The following is a 16,596-nucleotide window of genomic DNA, read 5'->3' as shown; positions in this document are numbered from 1 at the left end:
ACACCGAGGGAAGGATGAAGCATCTTTTCTGTGTACGCCTCGCCCTGCAGGAAAAGCTCTCGTTCCAGCTGGCGTTCAGAAAGACCCACACAGGCGCCCCACAAGGCTGCGACCGCCACCCGAGAAGGAGGAGCTTGTCCCCAAGTGCCAGAAGGAGCCAGCCCTGGTCTCGGGGGCAAGCCAGCAGGTCCGGCATGGCGGAGACCGAGCGACAGCCGGGTCACAGTCCGTCCCAGCAAGCAAGGCTGGCAGCCCAGCGGGTCCTTCCGCAGGGAGGAGGCGCATGGAAAAGAGGAGGAATTAGGCCCTAGGCGTGAGGAGGCAGGCGTGGCAGGAAGACAGGTGAAGCGCTGGGTCAGGACATGGGAAAAATCTGTCGCAGGAGCCATCCATCCAGCTCAGCACTGGCCTCGCTCCCTCCTGGCCCGGGCAGCACAGTCCGTGCTCCCCGAGGGCCACTGCTGCAGGTAGGTCAGAGCCCGAGGGACGCGAGGTCCCCCAGTACCCCGAGGCAGGCCCCGCGTGGGGCCCAGGCTCCTCCCCTCAAGCTGTGTGCAGTCCCCGACCCACCGAGGGGCCAGCCTTACTTTCCGCTACTGTGGCCGCTCTTCCCTCTCTTGCGGGGGGGCGACAGGGCGCTCGGGGCGTGGGTCCGTTTCCGCGGCCTGCCAGGGCCTCTGCGTGCCAAGCTTCTATGGGGTTCCTCGCGCCTGTCCCTTAAAAAGAATCACACGCTTGGCTGTGACGCTGGGGGTCGGGCGGGACGTGGAGAACGGGCACACGACGCACACACGGCGTCGGGTCCACGCACACCTCGACGGCTGCTGCGCGCCTGGGGGCCTGGCCGGCCGGGGCGGGGGCCCCACGGGGCGGGCGAGGGGCACACTCACTCGGAGTCCCGGCGGCGCTGCAGCTTCACCAGCTCACGCTGCTTCTCCTTGTACTGGCGCTGGACCTCGGCCAGCCGCATCCGGAAGTCCAGCTCCAGGGCGTCCATGTCCTCCAGGGAAGACTTCATGGCGTACATCTGGGGGAAGAACCGGGAGAGGAGGAGGGGGTGAGGACGCCACTGCCCAACGACGCCCACCGCCCACCCAGATGCCCCGAGGAAGGGGAGACGGCACTGGGAGCTGGGGCTCGAGTCCCACCGCTGCCACCTCCTGACTGAGGCCATGGCCTCATCGTAGGCAAAGGACCCTGTGCTGGCTCTGCGGGGCTGTGGCAGAGCTCAATTAGATGGCATGCCTGAAGCACAGCACTTGCGTATGACACCTGCTCCATCAGTGAGGGCCATTGTGTCACTTATAAACGGAGGCTCAGTGAGGGGATGCTGCGGCCCCAGGCCCCGTGGGCACCTAAGGCCAGAGCTACATGGGACCCTGGGCTACTCTCTTGCCACTGGATCACACCGCGACCTGTATGATGTGCCCAACATGCTAGCAGATGGGTAAACTGAGTCCCCAAGAAGGGCAACCACTTGCCTGGGACCGCATAGCATGTCAGCTCAAGGAACTGAATGTAGCTCAGCCCTCTCTGGCGCCAAAGCCAGCCACGCCCCGAGCAGAAGGGCACCTCCACAGAGGGGACTCCCACCCGGCCTCAGCCCGCGAGCCCCAGGGAGGAAGCAGCCGGCCACTCACCCGCTCCTCCTTCTTGCGCATCCAGCTGTACTTCTTGTTGGGCTTTAGCTCCCGCGGGAGCCGCAGGTTCTTGAGCGGGTCCACTACAGGCCCGTCCAGCACCTCCCTCAGCATGTGGCTGCCTGCTGCCAGCAGACTCTCCAGTGAGGGCCGCGCCACCAGCGCCCGCTCCGCACCTGCAGACAGGAGGCAGGTAACGGCGCTGCCGCCACCCCCCCACCCAACCCCAAACAGGGATGGCAAGGCCCAGAGCAAGCACAAGCCCCAGGCCACACGCGCCCATCCCCCAAGGTGCTGAGTGGACAGAGGCCTTTGTGACATGCCGGAAGTCCTGAGCATCTCTCAACAAGAAGCGGGGAGGAGGACGGGCACAGTGGCTCATGCTTATAATCCCAGCACTTTGGCTGGCTGAGGAGGGCGGATCACCTGAGGCCGGGAGTTCAAGACCAGCCTGGCCAACATGGGAAAACAGTGAAACCCCATCTCTACTAAAAATAACAAAAACTAGCCGGCTGTGGTGGCACACGCCTGGAATCCCAGCTACTCAGGAGACTGAGGTGGGAGAATCGCCTGAACCCAGGAGGCAGAGGTTGCAGTGAGCTGAGTCTGCGCCACTGCATGCCAGCCTGGGCAATAGAGCAAGACTCCGTCTCCAAAAAAAAAAAAAAAATAGGCCGGGCGCGGTGGCTCACGCCTGTAGTCCCAACCCTTTGGGAGGCCAAGGCGGGCAGATCATGAGGTCAGGAGATCGAGACCATCCTGGCTAACACGGTGAAACGCAGTGAGCCGAGATGGCACCACTGCACTCCAGCCTGGGCGACACAGCAAGACTCCATCTCAATCAATCAACAGAACAGGAGAGAAGGCAGCACGCCCGCCACAGGGTCCTATGCTCTATTCCCAGAGTACAATGGGCACAGCAAAACCTCCAGAGGGAGGGCCTCCAAAGGCCGAAGAGTACTTCCCAGCAGTACGGCTCTCCTTTCACTTATTTGTATGTACATTTTTCCGTAGCTAATATACATGGCTCTTATAATCAGAAAAAAGTCCAGGATGAAAAACACAAACCAAGCAGAAAGGTGTAAAAAAAAAAAAAAAGACAGTCGTCTTCCTTCCTCCTGCAACACACAGGTCCCACCCTTGGGAGGCCACTGTGGGTGCAGTGTCCAGAAGACAGTTCCAGAAATGATTATGCATATTCAAATGCACATGACATCCACGGGCATCCTTTAAAATATAAAAATAAGCCGGGCGCAGTGGCTCACGCCTGTAATCTCAGCACTTTGGGAGGCCAAGGCAGGCAGATAATTTGAGGTGAGCAGTTTTGAGACCAGTCTGGCCAACATGGTGAAACCCTGTCTCTACTAAAAATTCAAAAATTAACTGGGCATGGTGGCCAGCACCTGTAGTCGCAGCTATTCGGGGGTTGAAGCATAACTGCTTAAACTCAGGAGGCAGAAGTTGCAGTGAGCTGAGATTCAGCCACTCCAACCTGGGCAACAGAGTGAGACCCCGGCTCCAAATAAATATATACATAAATGTAAACTGGGTGCCTGCAGTCCCAGCTACTCGGGAGGCTGAGGCAAGAAGATCACTTGAACCCAGGAAGGTGAGACTGCAGTGAGCCATGATCACATCTGCACTCCAGCCCAGGCAACACAGCAAGCCTGTCTCAAAGAAAAAACGTACACACACACACACACAAACACACACCAACACAAATCTCAGGCTGGGCACGGTGGCTCATGCCTGTAATCCCAGCACTTCTGGAAGGCCGAGGTGGGTGGACGGCTTGAGGCCAGGAGTTTGAGACCAGTCTGGCCAACATGGTAAAACCACTCCGCTGCTAAAAATACAAAAATTAGCTGGATGCGGTGGTGACCACTTGTAATCCCAGCTGCTTGGGAGGCTGAGGCACGAGAATCGCTTGAACCCTGGAGGCAGAGGTTTCGGGGAGCCATGATAGCCCCACTGCACTCCAGCCTGGGCGACAGAGGGAGACTGTCTCAGGAAAAAAAAAAAAGAAAAAAAACTCAACACTGTATCACGCTTTGCTTTTTTTCTGCTTAATGTCTTTTCTCAGCACAAAGCAAACATTTACCTCATTATTATCAGCTTGAACCTTATAAAATTGCTATCTCTAAAGGTCAAAAACACTAGAATGTCAGCAATTTTAAATGGTCAAACGTGCAAAGAAGGAGCTTACGCAGAATCATGCGGGGGGCGGGGCAGAGGAGCAGCCTAGAACCCTCTTGAACTGATGAGTTTTGATTCATCCAAGTCAGTCGTCTCCCATTCATGGCATTTAGGTTCTTCCCTATCTTTTTTTTTTTTTTTAAAAGATAGGGTCTCAACTCTGTGCCCCAGGCTGGAGTTCACCATCACACATCACCACAGCCTCAAGCTCCCAGGCTCAAGCAATCACTCTGCCTCAGCCTCCTGAGTAGCTGGGACGACAGGCACATGCCATCACACCCGGCTAGTTTTTGTATTTTTTGTAGAGATGGGGTCTTGCTACGTTGCCCAGGCTGGTCTCGAACTCCTGGGCTCAACTGATCCTCCCACCTCAGTCTCCCAAAGTGCTGAGATTACAGGCGTGAGCCACTGTGTCCGGCCTCCTGTCTTTTTGTAATAGGAGCACATGGGCACATAGCTGGGACACATGTGGTAGGAAAAGCCTCACCAATGTGATGAATATGACCAGGTGTGTGCAGTTCTCTCTCTCTCTGATAAATACTCCCCCAACCCTCCAGAAAGGGTGCTTCAACCACAGAGATCTTGCTTTGGTCTCCACCAAATTTAAATGAGTCCTATTACAATTTTTTAACTGACATTTCATTTTTTTTAATGCAGACGAGGTCTCGCCATGTTGCCCGGGCGGGTCTTAAACTCCTGGGCACAAGCAGTCCTTCTGCCTCAGCCTCCCAAAGTGCTGGGATTACAAACGTGAGCCACCATGCCCAGCTGACATTTTCTTTGTGATCTAAAATATCAATTTTTGGCCAGGCGCGGAGGCTCATACCTGTAATCCCAGCACTTTGGGAGGCCGAGGTGGGCGGATCACCTGAGGTCAGGAGTTCAAGACCAGCCTGACCAACATGGAGAAACCCCATCTCTACTAAAAATACAAAAAATTAGCCGGGCATGGTGGCCCATGCCTGTAGTGCTAGCTACTCAGGAGGCTGAGGCAGGAGAATCGCTTGAACCCGAGAGGCGGGAAGACTGTGGTGAGCCGAGAACCATATTCTCTATTGGCAAAGTTCCACAGACAGGCATGACTAATGATGCTGCTGAGGGGGGAGCTTCTCTTGCTTGGCACCATTCACATTTCACTATTCATTCGCATCCCTGCTGAGGGCTGTCCTCTGCCTTCACTGTAGGGTGTCTTGCTGAGTCCCTGCCTTTACCCACTAGATGGCAGTAGTGCTCCCCCCAAGCTGTGACAACCAAAACTGCGGTTGCCAATGTCCCCTAGGCAATTCTCACCCCCATTCTCACCCCTAGTTGAGAATACTTGTTTTGCTCTTCTTGTATCTTTTTTTTTTTTTTTTTTTTTTGAGATGGAATCTTACTGTCATCTCACTCTGTCATCTCACTCTGTTGCCCAAGCTGGAGTGCAGTGACAATCTCGGCTCACTGCAACCTCCGCTTCCTGGGTTCGAGCAATTCTCCTGCCTCAGCCTCCCGAGTAGCTGGGACTACAGGTGTGTGTCACCACGCCCAGCTAATTTTATTTTTAGTAGAGACAGGGTTTCGCCATGTCAGCCAGGCTGGTCTCGTACTCCTGACCTCAAGTGATCCACCTGCCTTGGCCTCCCAAAGTGCTAGGATTCCAGGCGTGAGCCTCTGCGCCCAGCTGCTCTTCTTATATCTTTAGGGATATAAGAAGGAGGCCACAAAGCCGCAAACCTGATCAGCTCCCAAAGGCTGATGTTAGATTGAAACCGTCTCGCCCACCCCACAGTGATGCCTCTGCGCCAGCTACCCCCGCCTGAAGTTCCTGCGAGACGTAAGAGTCTACAATGTCAGGTAAGGATGGAGGACTGCTCTGTTCTCCAGGAGGGGACCAAGGTACAACTGTGTCACCTCCTTCACCCTCCCACAAACCTGTTTTCCCGAAGCTCTTAACTGATCAGACAAGGGCCTCAAGGCCAGCAGTGAGGGGTTCAGTCACTTCCCCACTAATTTAATATGTAAGAGTCCTAACCGCCCCGGAACCTCAGAAGGTGACCTCTGTGGGAGACAGGGCTTTTGCAGAGGTGGTCAAGTTCAAGTCATGACAGTGGGTCTTAATTCCGTAAGGCTGGTGTCCTACTAGGGTGGAGAATTCTGGGCTGGGTGCAGTGACCACACTTGTGATCCCAGCACTTCGGGCGGCCGAGGTGGGCAGATCACTTGAGGCCAGGAGTTCAAGACCAGCACAGCCAACATGGCAAAACCCCATCTCTACTAAAAATACAAAAATTAGCTGGACATGGTGGCATGCGCCTGTAATCCCAGCTACTTGGGAGGCTGAGGCAGGAGAATCACCTGAACCCAGTAGGCAGAGGTTGCAGTGAGCCGAGATCACACCACTGCACTCCAGCCTGGGCAACAGAGCGAGATTCTGTCCCAGAAAAAATTTTAAAAAAAACAAAACAAACACACACACACACACACACACACACACACACACACACACCCAGTACCAGGTAGGAAGACCAAGGGAATTTTTTTTTTTTTTTTTGAGATGGAGTTCCACTCTTGTTGCGCAGGCTGGAGTGCAGTGGCGCGATCTCGGCTCACTGCAACCTCTGCCTCCCAGGTTCAAGTGATTTTACTGCCTCAGCCTTCCGAGGACCTGGGACTACAGGTGCCCGCCACCATGCCCGGCTAATTTTTGTATTTTTAGTAGAGACAGGGGTTTCACCATGTTGGACAGGCTGGTCTTGAACTCCTGACTTCAGATGATCTGCCCGCCTCGGCCTCCCAAAATGCTGGGATTACAGGCGTGAGTCACCACACCCAGCCGACCAAGGGAATTTTGATTTTCTTCTACCAAAAAAAAAAGTTTCTATTGAACTATTTTAGTGAGAGAAAAGCAGCAATGAACTTTAGGACAACGGCCACCCAGTGGGGAATTAGGACAACGGCCCCCCAGTGGGGAAGGGGCGTTGCTCACACAGGCCAATGGGAGCGTGGCTTCTCCAGGCTTCCTTGAGGGTCATCTGACCATGACAATCAGAAAGCCTTGAAAAATGTGGCCTTGTTTGGACCCAACAGTTCTACCTCTGGGCATATAATCCAAGGCAATTCAGAGATATGGACAAAGATTTTTTTTCTTCAAGGATAACCATCACGTTATTTGCAACAGAAAAAAATAAATAAATAAACTTTGTTTTAAAGCAAACGAAAATGCCTGACCATCTAAGACTGGGTCATCGAGGGCCAGGGCCACCACCAGGCAGAAAATTGGGCAGTCCCTAAAACAATGATTTTTTTTTTAAACCACAGCTTTAAGCTGGCAGCTCATGCTTGTAATCCCAGCAATTTGGGAGGCCAAGGTGGGAAAATCACTTGAGGTCAGGGGTTCACGACCAGCCTGGCCAACACGGCGAAACCCCACCTCTATTTTTTGTAAAAAAAAAAAAAAAAAAAAAAAAAAAAAATTAATTTAAACCCACAACTTTGAAAACTGTTTAATAAAGAACATTTTAGCCGGGCGCGGTGGCTCACGCTTGTAATCCCAGCACTTTGGGAGGCCAAGGCAGGTGGATCACCTGAGGTCAGAAGTTCAAGACCAGACTGACCAACATGGAGAAACCCCGTCTCTACTAAAAATACAAAATTAGCCGGGGTGGTGGCACATGCCTGTAATCCCAGCTACTCGGGAGGCTGAGGCAGGAGAATCGCTTGAACCCGGGAGGCGGAGGTTGCAGTGAGCCGAGATTGCGCCATTACACTCCAGCCTGGGCAAAAAGAGTGAAACTCTGTCTCAAAAAAAAAAAAAAAAAGAACATTTTAAGTAAAATGGTCGGGCATGGTGGCTCACGCCTGTAATCCCAGCACTTTGGGTGGCCAAGGCGGGTGGATCACTAAAGGTCAGGAGTTCAAGACCAGCCTGGCCAACATGGTAAAACCCCATCTCCACTAAAAATACAAAAAGATAGCCAGGTATGGTGGTGCGTGCCTGTAATCCCAGGTACTCAGGAGGCTGAAGTAGGAGAATCACTTGAACCCGGGAGGGCGGAGGCTGCAGTGAGCCGAGATGATGCCACTGCACACCAGCCTGGGTGACAGAGGGAGACTGTCTCAGAAAAAAAAAAAGCATGAACCGCAGTCAGCCTACAAGAGTGAATCTCAGTGTTTTTGCCAAAGCTAGCAAGAAAGAGGTGGCGTCTTTTGTGAGGCTGCTGAGCAGGCCCAGGGATCTGGGAGGAATTGACAGACCATGCCCCCCAACCCAATGAAGACGGTTAAGGGACAGTAAGTCGGCCTTGAATGAGGCCAACAGAGAGTAAAGTCAAACAGCAAGGGGGAAGGAGACAGGGACAGAGAGAGAGAGACTAGGTCCTGTGTAGGAGAAGAGAAACTTGGTTTCTTGGCTTGAACACCTAGATCCAGCCATACCTGAAATTACCTAATTACTGCTGGACTTCAGTTCCAAGAGCCAATTAATTCTCTCCTGCCTAAACCAATTTAAATAAGAGTGTCTGTTCCTTGCAACCCAAGAAATCCTGCTAAAACACACCATTGATAGAATGCGAAATTTCGCTACCAGAAAACCCACAGGCCGGCTACACAGTGCAAACACACTTAACATGCCACTCAACAGGACGCTTAAAAATGCTCGAGATGGAACATTTTGTTATGTGTATCTTACCACAATTGTTTTAAAAAATGAATATGAATAAACCACATTCCCAGTTTTTCATAATTTAAAAATCTTATTAAAAAATGTTTACGGGGTCGGGCACAGCAGCTCACACCGATAAACCCAGTACTGTGGGAGGTCGAGGCGGGCAAAAATCGCTTGAGTCCAGGAGTTTGAGACCAGACTGGGCAACAGAGCAAGACCCCATCTCTAAAAAAAAAAAAAAAAAAAAAGATCTTTTAAAAAAGTTAGCTGGGCAGGGTGGTGGATGCCTGTAGCCCAAGCTACTTGGGAGGCTGGGGAGGGAAGATCGCTTGAGCCCAGGAGTTTGAGGCTGCAGACAGCTAAGACTGGGCCACTGCACTCCAGTCTGGGCAACATAGCAAGACCCCGTCACCACAAAAATAAAATTCACAAATCTGCAGAACTCAGAGGTTGCGCCCCCTCTCACCTATCTCCTGGCTCCTCCTCTCCAGCTCCAGCTCTGCGATCTCACTCAGCAGGGTGATGCCGTGCAGGAAGCTCTGCTCCAAGACAAGGCTCTCGGCTGCTTCCAGCTTCTCCAAGGCTTGGGCTCCAGCAGCACCCGGGGAGGGCAGAGGCCTGGCCTGGGGCAGCTCCGCAGCCGCCGCCAGGGCGTTCATGCCAGCCAGTGGGTCCTCTAGACTGGGCAGGAACTGGTCAGAGCTTGCCTCTTCCAGGTAGCAGGTGCTGCCAGGCACAGGCACGGCCTCTTGGGGCTCCAGGCTCGGGCACTGTCCCTCCCCGATGGGCACGTCACAGTCTGACATTTCTAGGGTGGGCTGGGACTCGCTTGGCACCACTTGCGCCAGGCCTTCCTCGGGCACTGCCTCCACCACGGGCACCGCCACAGGCACCTCCACCGGCTCCTCCTTGGCCTCCACCAGCGTCTCGGGTGTCAGCTGCACCCCCAGGTCCAGGGCGGCAGTGCAGGGTTCTGTCCGGCCTGGGGAATCCACCCGTGGTTCAGGCCCCTCCACAAAGTCTGGGCACTCGGAGGGCTCTGCGCAGCTCTGCCCAGTGGCACTCAGCGCCTGGGCCTCCAACAGGCCACCTCCACAACCCCCTGTAGGGCTGGGGGTAGCCATGGCTTCCGCGGCGGGCAGTGGCAGTGGCGACTCCAGAGGCGGCAGTTCTGTGGGGCCCTCGTCCATGTCCTCCACCTCTGCCTTCACCTCCCGCTCAGCCAGCGGTTCTTCCTCCGGGCCCTCCCGCAGCGGCTCTGTGATCTTGGAGGGCGACAAGCGGATGGGCTTGTCTTCGGGTGAGAGTGCCAGGCGCTCGGGCCCATCAGCCGGGAGCGGCACGTCGGGGGCCAGGCCATCCGCGTCGGCGGCTGCCGTGGGCTGCAGCAGGAAAGGGTAGGGCCTCCCGTAGTGTGGTGGCAGGGCTTGGAACGGGTACCTGGGCGGGATATCTGCCAAGAACACAGGGGTCAGCATGGGAGCCCTAGGATCTCATATCCCATGTCCCCATTGACACCGCCCACCACCCCGGAGACGCGGGACACAGCTGCTCTCTGCTCACCCAGCTGCAGGGCTGGGACCTGTTCTAGGTGGGATCTCAGAGACCCCAGGGCCATGCAGCGGCCCCACAGTGAAAAATCAGCCACCTTCCTGTCCCCAGGGTCTTGTGGTCTTGAAGGCAGAGAACCACAGTTGTTTCTCTCGTCCCTTTCCCACTCCGCACCCAGCACAAGGCTAGAGCAGAAGCAAACACTTCATGAGGTCTGCAAAGGCCTACAACTGCCTTCACCCACCTTGTGTGGTCTGGCCTCCACTCCCCACGAACCTGCTGCTCCACCCCATTAAAGCAGTTGTTCAAAACGTTAACAGCAAGGCCAGGTGTGGTGGGCCACGCCTGTAATCCCAGCACTTTAGGAGGCTAAAGTGGGATGATTGCTTGAGTTCAGAAGTTCAAGACCAGTCTGGGCAAAAGTGAGACCCAAGGCCTTTTTTTTTTTTTAAGATGGAATTTCACTCTTGTCGCCCAGGCTGGAATGCAATGGCGCCATCTCGGCTCACTGCAACCTGTGCCTCTTGGATTCAAGCGATTCTCCTGCCTCAGCCGCATGAGCAGCTAGGACTACAGGCATGAGCATGAGCCACCATGCCTGGCCAATTTTTTTTTTAGATGGAGTCTCGCTCTGTCACCCAGGCTGGCTGGAGTACAGTGGCATGATCTCAGCTTACTGCAAGCTCCGCCTCCTGGGTTCACGCCCTTCTCCTGTCTCAGCCTCCCGAGTAGCTGGGACTGCAGGCACCTGCCACCATACCTGGCTAAATTTTTTTTTTTTTTTTTTGGTATTTTTAGTAGAGATGGGGTTTCACCATGTTAGCCAAGATGGTCTCCATCTCCTGACCTCATGATCTGCCCGCCTTGGCCTCCCAAAGTGCTGGGATTATAGGCGTGAGCCGCTGCGCCCGGCCGTGCCCAGCTAATTTTTTATATTTTTAGTAGAGACAGGGATTCACCATGTTGGCCAGGCTAGTCTTAAACTCCTAAACTCAGGTGATCCACCCGCCTCAGCCTCCCAAAGTGCTGGGATTATAGGAGTGAGCCACTGTGCCTGGCCTGCAAGACTCCATCTCTACAAAGAAAAATTAGCTGGTCATGGTGGTGCACCCCTGTAATCCCAGCTACTTGGGAGGCAAAGGTGGAAAGATCACTTGAGCCTGCGAGATCAAGGCTGCAGCGAGTTATGATGGCACCACTGCGCTTCAGACTGGGTGACAGAGTGAGACCCTATCTCAAAACAAAATACAACAGCAGGGCTAGCTGCAGTGGCTCAAGCCTACAATCCCAGCACTTCGGGAGGCCAGGGTAGGAGGATTGCTTGAGCCCAGGAGATCAAGATCAGCCTTGGCAACAAAGCAAGACACATCTGTATGAATATAAAAAATAAATTGGCCGGGCGTGGTGGCTCACACCTGTAATCCCAGCACTTTGAGAGGCCAAGGTGGGTGGATTACCTGAGATCGAGAGTTCGAGACCAGCCTGACCAACATGGAGAAACCCCGTCTCTACTAAAAATACAAAATTAGCCGGGTGTGGTGGCACATGCCTATAATCCCAGCTACGAGGGAGGCTGAGGCAGGAGAATCATTTGAACCTGGGAAGCGGAGGTTGCAGTGAGCCGAGATCATACCACTGCACTCCAGCCTGGGCAACAAGAGTGAAACTCAGTCTCAAAAATAAATCAATCAATAAAAATAAATAAATAGCCAAGTCCAGTGATGCGTGCTTATGGTCCCAGCTGCTTGGGAGGCAGAGGCAGGAGGATCACTTGAGCCCAGATGTTCAAGGCTGCAGTGAGCTGTGATTGTACCACTGTAGTACAAGCTTGCGCGACACAGTGAGGATCCCATCTCAAAAAAAGAAAAAGGACTAGCAACCCAGTTCTGTCCCCAGGTATAATCTCCCTGAGAGTAGGGCTGTGTGCCCCTGATTCTCTGCACCACTCCCAGCCCAGCAGCTGGAGGCACACAAAAGGAAACTGACAAAGGAGAGACAGGCGCCAGGCCAAGCTCAGTAACTGCCACCACTGGCCCGAGCTCACCCAGCCTTGGTGCCAGAATCTGAATTTGAACCAAAGTCCTCCCAAGCACGCGCTCACATGCCTAACACCCCCCAGGAAGGAAGAACACAGTCCCAGCCCCCAAAGCCACCTGCTGCAATGCCACCTGATGCAGAAGACGGGAAGAGTGGATGTGTGCGTGCGACCCACGGAACGGGCGTCCCTGGACCATCATCACCAAGGTAGAACTTAGCGCTGACTGCATACTGAGTATGCGACAGGTGTGGCTCGGTTGAAAGCTCAGAACAACTCGTCCTGAAGCAGTTTCTAATATTACGCCCATTTCCCTGACACTACTGCTGAGAAGGGGCCGGGGAGAGGCTGATGTGACTGTGGGCTCCTGGGTTCGTCTCAGTGTCTGGCGGCGGGTCTGGTACGCAGGAGGTGCTCCGTGGAGTTGGAATGAATGAACGACCGAATGGGTCAATGAAGAGATGGGTGGGCAGTTTTACCGCGCCAGGGCCAGAGTGAGACGCTGAGGGTCTCGGCTGCATCCTACCTGAGAAAAGGGCCTGGAAGGGGCTGGGGGCTTCCTTCTCCAACTCCAAGTCTTTCTTCTCGACCACATTCTCGGGAGCCTCCTCCTTGCGGGTGATACCTGGGGTGGGTGGCGGGGAGGCGGGCGGCGGGCTGGTGGGGTGGGAGCTGGGGGTGGCGGGGTAGGCATAGGCGGGTGGCTTGGACACATCCTCCAGCTTCTGGATGACCTTGGCCTTCAGGGCAGCCACAGGGGATGCGCGGGGTGATGGTGGCGGGCTCACAGCCTTGCCATAGGTGCCCGCGGGGCCGGCGGTCAGGCCGGGGGGCTTCCGCGGCAGCAGCCCGGGGCCAGCAGTGGCCAGGCCAGCCTTGCCCGCAGCCTCCAAGCCCCGCTTGCTCCCCTTCTCTTCCATCTCCGCCCGGTGCTCCTGCGCCTTCAACCGCTCCTGCTAGGGAGGGGCCGGCAGGCAGGGTCAGCACGGCACGAGTTCCCTGCCCCACACCCCCGCACCTGCCCTGTCCCCCAGCCCGAGGAGAACCTCATGCAGGGCCTGGGGTCCAGGCTGCCCACCCCCTCCCAGGCTGGAGACGGAGGACATTCCATCCCAGTCCATGTGTCACAAGCATAGCATTCCATGCAGAACCCCAAAAGGCAGGGGTGGGGGTGAAAAGCTCTGGTGGGCCCCTTTGGACCAGGGCTGATGGGGGACCTCCACCAGGACCTCGGCCCTGCAGGGACCCTCACAGTCAGGGCAGGGGGGCCACCCCTCGATGACACTGGGACAGATGCCTTCACAGAGCGCTCACTACCTGCTCAACCTTTCTGCTTCACTGTATCATCATTTTACGGTCTCACAATGCCCCAAAGCGGGCAGGAGGAGCCCACGAATGTCTTTGATGAGGAAATGGGACGGAGTCGGCTCCGTGACCACCAGTGCCTACCTGGGCCGGTCAGTCAATACACAAAACACGCTGGAGGGCCAGGCGTGGTGGCTCACACCCGTAATCCCAGCACTTTGGGAGGCCAAGGCGGGTGGATCACCTGAAGTCAGAAGTTTGAGACCAGCCTGACCAACATGGTGAAACCCGTCTCTACTAAAAATACAAAAATTAGCCGGGCATGGTGGCGCATGCCTGTAATCCCAGCTACTTGGAGGCTGAGGCAGGACAATCGCTTGAACCCGGGAGGCGGAGGGTGCGGTGAGCCGAGATCACGCCACTGCACTCCAGCCTGGGCAACAAGAGCGAAACTCCATCTCAAAAAAAAAAAAAAAAAAAAATTAGCCATGCAAGACGGCGTGCGCCTGTAATTCCAGCTACTCAGGAAGCTAAGGCAGGAGAATCGTTTGAACCCAGGAGGTGGAGGTTGCAGTGACCCGAGATCGCACCACTGCACTCCAGCCTGGGCGACAGAGCAAGACTCCGCTTCAAAAAAACTATACAAACGAACAAAAAACACCAGGATGAAGCGCTCTAAGACAGGTCACTCTCCCGACTACTAAACAGTTACATTTAGCAACCCAACGACTACACAATGCTAGCCTCTGTTTCTAGGAGAGGAAACTTGAAGCCCAGAGAAGTAAAGGTACTTCCCCGTGAGCCCACAGCCAGGCCTGGCAGAGCTAAGATTCAGAACTGGGGCTCAGGCTCTGAGAGCTCCTTGCTGTATGTACCACCTGGGCCGACTCCTCCAGAGCAGACTCCTCCTGTACCCTATCTTATGGGACCATGCCATCAAGAGACAGCTGGCCAGGCCTCCTTGTGCCTCTCCAAGAGGCCACCTAGAGAGAAGAGGCCAGGCTGGGCTCAGGCAACAGCGGGAGCCCACTGGACTCCTTCAGCATCCAATCACCCTTCCCCAGTCCCCAGGGCCACCTCTCTGCCTTGGTTTCCCCCTTGTTCCTACACCCTGCCCTTCCCGGCTCCACCTACCAATGTTCACAGCTCCCTCTGCCTGGAGAGCTTTTCCACAGATGGTTCCAGGTCTCTGTTCCAGTGCTGCCTCCACCAGGAAGCCCTCCCTGACCACCTGCCCCTCTGCTGTTTTCTCCCTCCCTGTAACTGTCTGGAGTTTCTGCTGGCTGACTCATCTGCCTCATCACCCATGGGACCCCCAGAGGGAGCTGCGCCTCATCCTCCCCGACTCACCACCAGCTGGGCGCTCCTCTGCAGTTCCAAGGCCTGGGCCGCCTGCTGCTGCAGGTACAGGAACTCCTGCTGCCGCAGGAAGTGCTGCTGCGAGAAGAGCTGCAGCTGCTGTGCATGGTGCAGAGGGCTGCGGCCTGGCGGGTACAGGGCGGGCCAGAGGGGTGGCACGGTGGCCCGCTCCATCAGCTCCGCTGCGGGGACACAGACAGCGTGCTGCACCTGCGGCCTGATGCTGCACCACCATGCCCATTTACAGAGGGGAAGCCGAGGCCAGAGAGGGGCCACCCACATAGCGGGGAGCTGGGCTCTGCAGGGCCCCTGGCTGCTCCCTAGGGGCAGGAAGCTTGTCCTGTCCTCCATAGGCCACATATGCACCCCACGCCCGGGAACACAGCCCTGTCCACACCCAGGATGGGATGTCCCCACAGCCTGACAACCAGAGCAGGTCAGCATGCAGACATGTAAGAGGGCCACTGTGAGGACCCAGGGAACACCTTCTCCCGCCCCTCCCAGTGATCGTCTTTTTTTTTTTTTTTTGAGACGGAGTCTCGCTCTGTTGCCCAGGCTGGAGTGCAGTGGCCGGATCTCAGCTCACTGCAAGCTCTGCCTCCCGGGTTCACGCCATTCTCCTGCCTCAGTCTCCCGAGTAGCTGGGACTACAGGCGCCTGCCACCTCGCCCGGCTAGTTTTTTTGTATTTTTTAGTAGAGACGGGGTTTCACCGTGTTAGCCAGGATAGTCTCGATCTCCTGACCTCGTGATCTGCCCGTCTCGGCCTCCCAAAGTGCTGGGATTACAGGCTTGGGCCACCACGCCCGGCCTCCAGCAGTCTTCGAGGTGGATTCGAGGAGACGGTGGCGCCAGGTAAGGGGAATCCCAGCTCCCACCCAGGGCTGCCTGTCTTGCTTCTCTTTGCGGAGTTTCTGGGCAGGAGCTCATGCAACAAAGACCCCAAGGCTTTATAACGCTGGCAACAGATGTTCTCTCTGAACCCCGGTCCGCCTCCCCAAACCCCGGATCTGCCGGCCGCCACCCCTCAGCGGGAGGCCCTTGGCATCAGAGCCCATCTCGCTGGGCACAGCCAGCCTGGCCCACGGTGGCCACCTGGAGGGTCCACTTACCAAAGTGAGGCAGGTGATCGCTGGGAATGACCACCAGCTGGCCCGACTGGGGGTCCCTGACAAACTGGTAGGCCGATGGCAGGGAGCCTCCAAGGCCGGGTGGGAACGCTGGGGCCATGCCCTGGTGCAGAGATGGGGGGCCCAAGCCTAGGAGGAGAGGCCCAGGCCTGAGTCAGTGCTGGGGGACCCCAGGCGGCCCCAGCCCAGCACCATCTCCCAAGTCCTGAACCTTCTGGGGCCTCCAGTGGAGAAGCCAAGGGACAGGGGTGTTCACTGGCTGCAAAGAACCTCAAAGAGCCACCCGCATTGGTCATCTGCCCCAAACAGGCATGGCAGAGGGGCCCCATGAGGCAGAAGCCATTATCATTCCTTCTTCGGACAAAAGTGGAGGCCAGGCCCAGGACCCCCAGGAAACGGCAGGCAGGAGTCAGCCCTGAGCTCTTGTCCTGCCCCCGCCCCCTCCCACCCCTCCCTCAGAGAAGGGGAGAGTCCCTGCGCCCCACACTCACCGTAGGGGTGTCCAGCGAGCCACATGGATGTGCTGCCCGAGCGGGGTAACCAGGGGTGCGTGGCCAGGTGGGCTGCGGGGTCGGCAGACCAGCGACCCGAGCCCGCCAGCGCCGGGCCCCCCGTCACCATGAGGTTGGGGTTCAGGCCGTTAGGAGCACAGCTGGTAGGGTGCAGACGGGCCAGGTCAGCCAGCTCCTTACTCTCTCTGGAAGGAGGATCACAGGTGTCAGCGACAGCTCGGACAGCC

The 16,596-nt window shown here is 56.1% G+C and overlaps 1 protein-coding gene across 7 annotated transcripts in view; it reads right to left on the bottom strand.

Annotated features, from left to right (window-relative positions):
* The window catches only part of TNRC18 (trinucleotide repeat containing 18), a 123,837-nt gene that overhangs the window by 58,217 nt on the left and 49,024 nt on the right, over window positions 1-16,596 (bottom strand). For 5 of the 7 annotated variants that reach the window (XM_073012840.1, XM_037995199.2, XM_037995201.2 and 2 more), the window contains 8 exons: window positions 16,349-16,554; window positions 15,840-15,986; window positions 14,720-14,910; window positions 12,591-13,020; window positions 8,945-9,931; window positions 1,641-1,816; window positions 891-1,027; window positions 588-716 (listed from right to left, as the gene is read on the bottom strand). In XM_073012840.1, the coding sequence (XP_072868941.1) occupies window positions 588-716; window positions 891-1,027; window positions 1,641-1,816; window positions 8,945-9,931; window positions 12,591-13,020; window positions 14,720-14,910; window positions 15,840-15,986; window positions 16,349-16,554 (2,403 nt within the window). The remainder of the gene's footprint in view (window positions 1-587; window positions 717-890; window positions 1,028-1,640; window positions 1,817-8,944; window positions 9,932-12,590; window positions 13,021-14,719; window positions 14,911-15,839; window positions 15,987-16,348; window positions 16,555-16,596) is intronic. The other 2 variants (XM_008018781.3, XM_037995200.2) reach the window with 2 other exon arrangements.

This window comes from Chlorocebus sabaeus, chromosome 28 (assembly GCF_047675955.1).
Source record: "Chlorocebus sabaeus isolate Y175 chromosome 28, mChlSab1.0.hap1, whole genome shotgun sequence".
Taxonomy (NCBI): domain Eukaryota; kingdom Metazoa; phylum Chordata; class Mammalia; order Primates; family Cercopithecidae; genus Chlorocebus; species Chlorocebus sabaeus.
The sequence above is the reverse complement of the archived record's forward strand: the minus strand, read 5'-3'. Positions and strand labels throughout refer to the sequence as shown.